Source organism: Borostomias antarcticus (genome assembly GCF_949987555.1).
Source record: "Borostomias antarcticus genome assembly, chromosome: 9".
NCBI classification, from domain to species: Eukaryota; Metazoa; Chordata; class Actinopteri; order Stomiiformes; family Stomiidae; genus Borostomias; species Borostomias antarcticus.
This window is the reverse complement of record NC_140242.1, coordinates 24,132,123-24,144,032: the sequence shown is the minus strand read 5'-3', so window position 1 is coordinate 24,144,032 and position 11,910 is coordinate 24,132,123. Positions and strand designations below refer to the sequence as shown.

The following is an 11,910-nucleotide window of genomic DNA, read 5'->3' as shown; positions in this document are numbered from 1 at the left end:
ATTGAGTTCCTTTAAAAAGTATAAGGTATTCTTTAATATTGGTGAAAACAAAGAACGTAGTGGTGAGCCGCCATCACCCAGAAATCGCATATCTTCATTTTACACTTGGTTAGAGAGGCAGTAGACTATAACATGCAAACATCTGCACTCTGATCTAAGAAACGCAGCAGGCTACTGACTGTGCCGAACATTAGTTTCAAAAACACACAGTCCACATAACAAAAATCAGTTCTCTGTGAAGCTGAGAGCTCTGTTGGTCACTTTGCACCAACATGGAGACATCTCACAGCCTCTTAGGCCTGCATGCTGAGCTCAATGAGGCGGCCTGCAAACACTCCCAACGTACCAATGAGACACACTGCCATGAACACACACAGCAAGATGTGATCCAGCACCATGGCCACAAACTTCCACTCTTCAGCCGCCTGTGAAGAGAAGAGGGAGAAAGTGTCGACTGTATGCACTCAAAGTCTGATGGTGACATGATGAAGGTATGAGGAGAGAATGGCAGTCTTACATTGTTGGACTCTTCGTCAGATTTCATGGTCTCAGCGATGTACTTGACCCCCTCAATGGCACTGCGCACCTCCGGGTTCTTGGTGATGGGGGACTGGTATGGGACAGCAGTGGGGGTGGGCTTACCAGAGATTTCCGAGATGTCAATGTCAGCACTGTAGATGCTTCTGTCCAGCTTCTCCTTGGCGGGGCGCTTCATCGTGGAGAAGAACATGATGTTGGGAATCGTGTCAATGAACACCTGGAGGGAAAAAAAGTTAATTAACTCACTGTGCTCTTACAACACATGAATTGTACAACCTGTCTTATCTCACTAGGTGGCAGTGTAGGACATACCGTGTGTTTAAGAACATAAATCAAGAACGTGCCATATAAAGTATTCTTCAATTCAAATTTGACTCACCAAATATGACCACATATCAAGATCACGTTACCACATTTCCACCATATCAACTTGATCATTGATAGATATGAACCCACGTTCAAAGCTCTGAACTAAAGTAGTGTATTAGATCTTATGTGTCCCTGCTGTTCAGACCTTGCGGACCCAGGCTGGCATGGTGTGCGTGCTAGGGGAGCGGTGGTGGGTGTTGATGACGATGACCGTGATGATGATGGAGGCGATGACGAAGACCATGGTGAAGAGCATGTACTTCCCGATGAGCGGCACGGCGCTGGAGGTGGAGGGGATCAGCTCCACGATGACCAGCAGGAAGACGGTCAGAGACAGCAGGACGGAGATGCTGAGAGTCATCTTCTCACCTGGGGACAGGAGACACCACACTGTCACACCACAGTAACCACAGGGCCACAAAGGCGCCAAGGTTATTAAAGCAAACCCTGCAACCAGGTGTGACAGTTTAATTGAACTAATCAATCAAAGTGAACTGGTTTGATCAAGGTATTTCATTCTCATCACTTAAAGTCTCCTGTTCTCATTCATGTTTCTTTAGATTAATTACAAAGAGAGGGAGAAGTGATCATGGTGATAATTGATTTTGTGCATCACTGCACCATGTATCTTCAGAAAGAGAGAGAGGGAGAGAGAGAGAGAGAAAGAAAGAGAGAGAGAAAGAGAGAGAGAGACAGAGGGAAACCGCTTTTGAGCCTTTGTCAAGGGAAAAGGTACTCTGGGTTCTATCTCTCATTTGTCTCTCTGTAAGCAGCCCTAACCCACCACACCCAGTTGGCACCAACTCATTATGATGACAATAAGCAGCAGCTCACATGGTTGCGCATGTCTGAATCCACCAAAGCCTGGTACCAAAGGAATTACTCTCATATATACACACAAACGGCAACAAGAACCGAGCTCTTGGCGACCCTCCTCTCAGTGGCAGCAGATATGTCAGAGATAGGCATCAAGTGATGTATTATACATTAAAGGGAAGGCCTGCTTGCAGACACACAGGGACTATGGGTAATAAGCCAGGCCTCCATGCTCGGAACAGGGCCAGATGCAACTGCAGCAGCAGAGCAGAGAGTGCTGGTGGTGGAACATCTGCTATATAGCGAAGAACCACCTCAGCTCACCAGTAAGCCAGGAAGACACTGAACAACAAACGTAGGTGCAGTTGTTAATGTGTGTACTTAAGAGACGCTAGGTAAAAACCAACAGTGTAGCAGCTACGTTGCGGCAGTTGACAAAAGACAATACTGTGATGAATCCACAGCCGACCGCAAAAATAACAAAGGAAAAGCTCATGTTCTGTAATGGGGGAGGGTTCTACCTGAGTTCTGTAATGGGTGAGAGTTCTACCTGAGTTCTGTAATGGGGGAGGGTTCTACCTGAGTTCTGATATGGGGGAGGGTTCTACCTGAGTTCTGTAATGGGGGAGAGTTCTACCTGAGTTCTGTAATGGGGGAGGGTTCTACCTGAGTTCTGTTATGGGGGAGGGTTGTACCTGAGTTCTGATATGGGGGAGGGTTCTACCTGAGTTCTGTAATGGGGGAGGGTTCTACCTGAGTTCTGTAATGGGGGAGGGTTCTACCTGAGTTCTGTTATGGGGGAGGGTTCTACCTGAGTCAGTGGGCAGGTAGAAGACCAGGCCGGTCAGGAAGGAGAACAGCATGCAGGGGATGATGACGTTGACGATGAAGTAGAGTGGCAGCCGCAGCATGAGGAAGTGGTAGGTGATGTCCATGTAGGGCGTGTCGGGACAGCAGGCGTAGTACACCCAGTGCTTCCAGCTGCGGTAGTCCTTCATCACCCACTCTCCGCTCTCCATGAAGTTACTCAGGTCGGGGCGGTCGCTGTCCTGCGTAGAGACATGGACGATGAAGCTACAGTGAACCGAGAAATGTAACGAAGCCCATCTGGACGTCAACACTACCCGAGCAGGCGGCCTTTGGCCCTATACTCCAGAGAGGGTCCATTTCGAGTGCGGTAAACTGGTAATGGAAAAACAAATAAGCACGCCATGGTTTGATCCAGCATGGCCAGAAGTGCCAATGGAAAAGGACTATAGGTGTAATACAGGTGTAATGAAAGTGTAATAAAGCCAAAATAAAGGTGTTTAAAATATGGTTTGTTTTTAAGGCGTAAAGATGTGAGGGTTTTACCATCAATGTGATCTATTTGTTAGGAAATTTCAAACTGTTATAGGGAGAAACATGGAGAAACATGAAAAAAAGTCTAGTTTTAAAGTGTTATTACGGGGTTGACGACAACCAGGTTGCCGTCGTAGGTCCAGGTGCCCAGCTTCATACTGCAGTTCTGCAGGTCGAAGGGGAAGTGCAGCACGATGATCTCACAGTAGCTCTTGAAGATGGCGGGCGGGTTCCACGTGATCATGCCAGTGTGCTCCAGCAGCACTTTGGTCTCGTGAACGATGGCAAAGTTACCGTCAGCACTGCGGGCACAGACAAACACGGCATGAGCAGCACGGTAGGTAATGTTAACACAGGGGACACATCAGAGCCCGGGGCTTGGCATGGCGGCACAGCCCACCGACCAGAGCCGAGTCTGGCACAGGCTGCAATGGCAGAGGAGCGAGCTGTCAGGGAGGAGCAGCAGTGTGTCAGACGAAGCATATGGTATGGGGGGACCCTGGGATCCATAGGCCAGATTTAGACTAATGCAATCTGAGCTCTCACTCTCTGAACAGTGGAGAGAGGAAAGAGTCATGCGATCTGTAAGAACATAATAAACACTTCATGAATCTATCTGGTTGCATGGCAGGCAGTTAGCCTCATGAGATCACATTGTTTCACTCCAAACAAACCAACTGGGGTGCGTCATGTTAGCATGCAGTCACATGACAATAAAACACTGACCTTGGAAGCAGATATGGGCTAGATTCTTACTTGTTGTAGAGCACCAGGTCAGGACGCCAAATGTCAGTGGATGGAACTCTGATCTTTTTGATTCCACCATAATCCTCAGGATCCCACTGCAAATTCACATCTTTCCATTTCTGGAATATGACAATATAAAAATATTGAGAGCATTGTAAGGAAATATCAGATATTATATTAGACATCCCTATTTAGTCTGAGTCAAATTAAAAATGACATGAGGAAGTTAAAAAGGGGATTTTAGATCAGATCAGATTCCTATCAAATCAGTGTGCTGTACTTCTACTGTCCAGTGGTAATCTTTAGGGTCCGGGCAGCTCAGCTGTCAGGAACTCTTGTTATTGCCAATATTCTAAATCTTCCAAGTAAGCCTGACTTCCCATGCATGAAAAATCACGCAGACTTTGCCCATAGGTCCAGTCCTATGCCAAAAGTCCTCAACCGGCACTGTGGGCCAATAGTCCTGATGGTGAGACTACAGCACTGTCTAAAGTTTAAAAGTTAGAAAAGTCATAACAAATACATCTGCAGTTCGTGCTATCACTTTGCAACCATTACCAAAATGTAGGCCCATGTGAGCAGAAACTATATACTTCCATCTTGCTGGAGTCCATCGCTCTGTTTTTCTCCAAAAGTGTAAAACATCGCACATTTAAAATAATCTCCTCCCACATTTTTTGGTCAATTGACACCAAATCTGTTACACTGCATCTTCAGACTGTCTTCCTCAAACGATCCTCACAGATTTCTGAAATATCCAAATTGAGCTCACAGTACATCAACATGTTTTACTATAAAATGTACTGTACTGTATGCAACTACAGCAAATTCTCGCTCAATAAATCTCCATCCATCTCAGAATTGTATCTCAAAAACTGCATTTTTTTTTTAATTTATTTTTTTACAGTATTTTGAATTCTGTCCTCATTCTGTCCCCTCAAACACAAATCCATCTTCAATGATATGTTTTAGCTTTAAGAACAAAACATACTAGTCTGGGAGTCTCTGTTAAACACATTTTATTTTCTGCATTTTTCATGAATCCCATTCATTTTTCCCATAGGGAACTCAGAACCAAATGGCAGCGATGCTAACTTTTCAGCCTACAAAATGAAATCAGACCTCACCACTCTATTGCTGACAAACAGAGAAGAAATACACTACCCACAATCCTATTGTGTAACAGCAACAAGCTCCACCATGAGAGACATCCGTTTCAACCTTTATTTATACTCAAAAGTACACTGAGGTTTCCCTCAATTGCAGTTTGGCTGACTGCCCACTGATTGAGCACACCTGCAGTCAATCTGCAGTTAGCAAGCAGTTTGTCACATATGTGATAGATAGATAGATAGATAGATAGATAGATAGATAGATAGATAGATAGATAGATAGCATTTTTTGACACTTGTTTGAAGGCTGCCACATGTGATTTAAGTTTGTTTGAGAATTTTTTGCCAAACTGCCAGCTTCTCACTTGGCACATACTGTAGCTCAACAAGAACATGACCTTCCCTAGGTGTCTAAGCCCTGGGTGATGCAGAATAAACATGCTAATGCCTACTCAGGCATTGTAGTGTGTGGATGTCAGACACATTATTTTGAAGATATTTGTAATTTAATAAGTTTTAAATAATTAAGTTCTGGGCAGAGACCCTCATGGATTTATTATTTGTCTCCTCCTTCCTCCTCCGCAAAATGCCTGGCCCCAACTCAGTGCTGCACAGCTGCTATAACTGTACTTCTATCTTCATAATGTTTATCACTCTTATATCTTCATGTTAGTACTGGACTCTGCAGGGACAAACCTGTTTCAGTCGCACATTGCTGTTGACAATCTGGTTGACCTCGTCCTGCAGATGGAGAAAGGGTGATTTTAGACGCCTGTTGACAGTGATGCATGGTGATGGGTATTAGGTGATACGGCGTGACTTCGTCCTACCACACTGATGAGCTGTATGAGCTGCAGGCCGACGGTCACCACCACCGGGTCCTTGAAGTGGTTGACAGGACGCACCACCTTGTTGTAGCCAGTGAACAGGGTTTTAACCAGCCGCGTCTCGTGATGAGAGCCCCAGGCAGAGCCTATAGGAGAAAAAAAAACAAGATGGCATGATTTAGGTTTAGGACATCATTCCTTCGCTGAAACTCTTCTTCTGGCCCATCCCTCCCTTGTCAGACTATACTATACTATAATTCGCGCCATAATTCTTCACTTAGGTATAGGTGTTTTTTTTGCTATTAGTGGTGACCAAGCTGGCTGTGTGAAATTCATTCCCCCCAAAGTATTGTCTGGACGCACCATGTCAGGGAACAGGTACTCATTAGGTAGGTCTAGTCTAGGATTTGATTAGAAAATCTAGCAGGTGTTCAGTCAGCCGCAGTATGTTATTATATGGGCATGGGACTCTAGATATGATAATGATGCTCAAGGCGTCTGTCAAAATAATGTTTCAGCTCTGCATCTGCTATGTATGTCCAGAGCCACAAAAGTGTCCCATTTCATTTTCTGTCTGACCTTGAAACAAAGCCTAGTTTCCAAGAACGTACGCTTGAATTGATGTTATGAGACAGCCAACCTCAAATATGAATATATTTTATGAAAGAAATTACCTCTGGGATCACAGGCAGAACAAGGTTGAAAACAAAGAACACATGTCCCTGCATGTCAGCCTAACAGTGAATATGTTCAACATTTGATGTGTTTCCATTCCATACACGTTAATAAAAGTAATGATCTAACTACAATCATTTAATTCAAAAGTGATATTTGTAAAATATGCATGTTAGTTTAGTTTAGTATAAATGCGTTAGCAATGCTTTGGCATATCCTAAGAAAAATTTATTTTTGTGAAATCAGTTTCTCTGATTTCAGTGTAGAATATCCCTTACCTGCTAGAGCTACCAGTAGGTGAAAACTAAAAAAACAATGATTCATTCTTGCGCATTACTATGTTCCCATTAATTAATCCAAAACAATCTTCAAAATAAAGAATAGAAATTAAAACATAGGAGCTGTCCAGCAAGAATGCTGTCAAAGAAATGGCCACACTGACTTGTAGGTCATCTCCTTTGGAACAGCATTGTTGGTCCTGGACACCATATGCTCTGAGTGACCTGGAATGGCTGTCACTTGAGAGGGTGACATTCTTTGTCATGTTACAAGCTAAACATGCCTGTGTAATACACCACTGAAATAGGCTACGCTTCAAACTGAGCTACAGTAATAGACCAAGGCTGTGACCTCTGTGGATGAAAGTGATTCATGAACATTGTGTTCATACAGATGATGCGCAAACATGCAACTTTATAGCCTACTGTAGTGCTATCATTCTCAACGTTACCAAATGATTCGATGTTCATGCAGTGTAGAATTTGGGAATGTGAGGGTAATCACTACAATGTCTTAGGAAGAAGATGAAGTGTCCAGATTTCCAGATGGCCCGTCTTCCCCCTGCTCTCCGTACACCTGCCCTTCCCTGCCCAGCCAGTGATGGGACAGGCAACTCAATTTCCCTACAGCCTCCACCCGTTCAATCAGCCAGTCACTCAACCAGTAGCCTCATTCATCACACTTAGAGACAAATGGCCATTTTGGCAATGCCTAAATTACGAGAAATCTGTCTTTCCCCCCCCATACCAATCACACAGACCACCTGAATCCACAGACATTAAGCACCTCTGCCTGGGCTCGGCCTCACCCTGGAGCAGCCCCATTCAATGTGCCTAGTCAACCTTATCAGTAGTCTGGGCTAGGCTAGCCTGGGCTGGGCTGGGCTGGGCTGAGCTGGGCTGGGCTGGGCTGGGCTGGGCTGGGCTGGGCTGGGCTGGGCTGGGCTGGGCTAGGCTAGGCTTGGCTTGGCTGGGCTGGAGCTCATCCAGACCACTGCAGCTCTGCAGGAGTCTGACGTCCCTTTTTAGCTCTATTGTACACGCGATTAGAATGGGTCCCTAAATCTGATGCCCGTGAGGCACGGGGGGACGGCTGAGCACTGGGACGCCTGCTGGATGTTGCTGCAGCTGTAGAGATTATGTGGATTATATTTTCCATGGAAGAGATTATTATGTGTGATATTTTTGTGCTCCGACTCCAAAATAGCATCTAAGATTACATATTGTGCATTGTTTATGATAGAATAGATTATCCATTTTATTTTGGGCACATTTTTTGATTTAAAAATATTTACCTAGCTTTTGTAATAAAAATGGAAGGAGTTCGCACACTGACATAAGACAAAGGGAATGTCCACACTGAGGAAGCAAAAATATATTCTCAATCTTTCAAAACATGGTGTTGTACTAAACAGAGTGCTACCCAAAAGTGAAGGGTGAGAAAAAGGAGAGAATCTTTGCAGTCAGATTACCTTCGTTAGTCTGCCATGAAGGCAATGGACACGTTTTATCAGGGCAGGACTACCAGGTGAACAGGTTCTTAAAGGTACAGGACCAAGACAGAATGGTGAAGGAGTAAGAATTCAGTTACAATATTACAGGGCATAGCAATAATACTGTAAATCGCCACACAAAGAAAAAGTACTTTCAGGTTTCAATATACTATACACATAGTAGTAGTGAATGTAGTACAGCAATAAATGAATGTACTTACAATCACATAAATTATCATTATTAATCATTATTTCAAAAGGCAGACTCCAGGTTCAGTGACAGCACATAGTGATTCATAACAACTTAGTAGTAAGTTGTTTTAGAGTTTTAGAGAAGAGAGTTACCAACAACAAAACAGTAGATGTAGGCTATTAAATGAAATAGTTAATTAGCATCTCCTCATTAAGGCCTGCAGGGTGATGAGTTCCTTGTCCTACTGGACCTCAGTGCAGCATTTCACACAGTAGACCATAGTATCCTTATTAGAAGACTGGAGAACTGGATAGGCCTCTCCGGGCCAGTCCTTGATTGGTTCAGGACGTATATAACTGGCCGAGAGTTTTTTGTCGCCCACAGCTCAAAAAACACTGAGATGACATGTGAGGTCCCACAAGGATCAATTCTAGGGCCCTTACTTTTCAGTCTGTACATGTTACCCCTACACAATGTCATGAGAAGGAACATCAGTTACCATAGCTATGCTGATGACACCCAGCTCTGACTACACCCCCTGACTACAGCTCAGTTGACCATTTGATAAAATGTATTGCTGACATAAATGTGTGGATGTCACAGAACTTCCTCCAGTTAAACCAGGACAAAACTGAAGTATTGAACATTGATGAAAAGCGTGGAAGAGAGAGACTATCGGTGCACTTAAAAACACTGTCACTTAGGTGTCGTGCTGACTCTGATCTTAGCTTTGAGGTCCATATAAAGAATGTGACAAGCACCTCATTTTATCACCTAAGAAACATTGCCAAGGTGACCCCTTTCCTCTCACAGACTGATTCTGAAAGACTAATACATGCTTTTATTACTAGCATGTTGGACTATTGTAATGCTGTCCTGTCTGGCCTACCAAAAAAGCAATTAGACAACTCCAACTGATTCAAAATGTTGCAGCACGTATTCTTACAAAGACCAGAAGGAGGGCTCACATCACACGTCTTAAAATCACTGCACAGATTTTAAAATTATTTTATTAGTCTATGAATCCATACAAAATCAAGCACCTAAATACATATCAGACATGCTTTTAATATATAACTAGTAGGTCTCTCAGATCCTCTGGCACTGAGCTTTTAATGGTTCCTAGAGCCAGGACTAAGAGGCATGGGGATATTATGCCCCCAGCCTTTGGAACACCCTGCCAAATGATGGACTTTTCATCACCTATATTGAAGGACACATGGACAGGAGAGCAGATATATGACATTACTAGAGGTGCATGTCAGAAACGGTCCTATCTTACTGTTTGCCAGTGGTATGGCTAGCAAAGGTACTAGTGCGCTTAGTCTACATGAGTCTGCTCTAACCAGGAAGTCCCTAATGTTTCTGGGTCTGTAGTGACAAAACAGAGATGGTTGAGCAAATAGTCTTTGACATACAGTACATACAGACAACTCTATCTCAAAAAGTATAAATGTCAGCTTAGACAGCTTAGATATTTACACCGACACATGTGGAGTAGTGACAAGTTAGAAAACGGTTATGAATTAGAAATTGCCAGCTACTGCTAGAGTGGAGCACTGAACATTCCACCATTTGTGTGAATGGGGAGCATGGTTTTCAGATAATAATATTTCTAAAACTATAAATGGCATGCTTAGACATTGGATGTGAGTGACTGTTAAATGCTGAACATTTTCATATATAAAATGTACAGTACATGAAGTGTCAAAACTATAGGAGCGGTGGGAGTTTACAAAATGTGTAGATATTTTCAAATCACCAACTGCCAGCACTCTAACAACTGAACATTCCATCATTCATTTCAGTGGGACAAAATCAATGAATAAAACTTCTCACAGCTCCTACAGTTTTAAGCTACACAGGCATATTATATATAACTATGTTTTAAATATCTAAGCTGTGTCATTTATAGGCTACTTTTTGAGATAGAGCTGTCTGAAACCAGCTATGCTTTCCTCATGCCTGCCTCTAGAGAGTGAGAGTGAGGAAAACCATGCTCCCTATTCACACAGATAGTGGAACGCTCATAACAATCTAGCGGCAGTTGGGTTTTCAAATTCATACTATGAATAAAACCTGAGTACAGCCACTTCTGTATGTGACATATGTGTCCGTTCATACTGTAGTAGGAGACCAATCAGGAGTTGCCAGTTCCGTTACACACCAGCAGAGGGCAGTAGAGATTGTGCATAAACCTGCACCACTTGTTTCACTACCTGGGTGTGATTGTTATTTGAGGGCTGGAGCTGATGGATGGGTATTTCAGTAGTCCATAGGGAAATTTTAATTCATTCTTGACATGCTACCTTAATGCATGTCAATGATAAAAGTAGTTACATCTGGAGGAGAGAGGCCATAATATACAACAGTCTTTCATAAAATGTTTGCTTCACATCAATGAACCAAATATTTCTGTATATTTTAGCATTTGGAAATGTAGGTCATCGTTCTGCAGGAGTAAATGTCGCACAGCACTGTCCAATCAGCAGAGAAAGGTCAGCTGGGCTATCTCATGGATCAGAGGCATGATCCGATTCAGACTCATTACTGGGAATAACAGGCAGCCATCCCACGATACATTTGACAAACATTATTTGATGCGCATGAAGAAAGACCTCCATGGAATTATCACAGCAGTAGTCTGAGCAGTAGATGGCCTTCCTGGTTTGGTCTACTGGCTTCTTCCCTTAATGATGTTTGTAAAATTGATGGAAATGGTGTTGATTATGGTTTGGAAAGACTAAACTGTTGGAGGAATCCGTTTTATTGATTTACCAACCAAAACTATATCTTAATTCCTTCATCATTAATTCTATGTAGTGAGACCATGAACATGAGGGGGATAAAAGGAGAGGAGAGGTTTTGTTCCTGGATATATTATATATCCATACTACAGCACCAACATCGACACAAAGAACCAACAGCAGACAATGATGTGCTAAAACAAGGTGGCAAATACAGATACAGGTCATGGCTTTATGGCTTTTCATAATCCAACCTAAAAGCGAGCGTTTCCACAGTTACCACTGACAACAATGGCACGTAATTTAATGGGATTTCACATCAAATTAGGCGAGGGCCAGCTGCTGTCATTCACTCATTCAGGATAGCCAAGGTTCTCCACCAGCAAACAACGGTCCGAGTGATCTCCTGTGGGAATTGTACCAGTTTGGTCTGAAAGGGGAAAACATACTGTATGAAAAATAACATCAAAACAGCCTTTGTTTATTTAGAGCCAAACGGCAGGGTTACCCTTTGATCATCTAATGAGGAGACGTTTTTTTTTATAGAAATTGTGTGGAAAGATATTGCTTGTGGGTAATTAAACACAGAAATATATAAATCCCTAGCGACATAGTCTGCATATGCATCCAGCAATTAAAACTCTCCTGGAAGCAGACAGGGACCATGCCTGAGGTATTGTGGGTTTTGTGTTAATCTCCAAGTGAATCACTCTGATTGACGTGATGTTGGAGGGGATGGTACACAGTCACGTGTGAGGTCCACACTGCCTGT

General features: G+C 43.2%; 1 protein-coding gene across 1 annotated transcript; it reads right to left on the bottom strand.

Moving 5' to 3' along the window:
- Positions 1–18: 18 nt before the first annotated feature.
- Positions 19–6,971, bottom strand: LOC311312918 (acetylcholine receptor subunit alpha-like; the record flags this gene model as incomplete). Its single annotated transcript, XM_084442926.1, has 9 exons — positions 19–425; positions 518–757; positions 1,055–1,278; positions 2,537–2,774; positions 3,173–3,368; positions 3,823–3,932; positions 5,622–5,666; positions 5,756–5,898; positions 6,947–6,971. The coding sequence occupies 9 exons, from the start codon at positions 6,969–6,971 to the stop codon at positions 294–296; spliced, it is 1,353 nt and encodes a 450-aa protein (XP_084299052.1). The 3' UTR covers positions 19–293.
- Between the last annotated feature and the right edge of the window lie 4,939 nt (positions 6,972–11,910).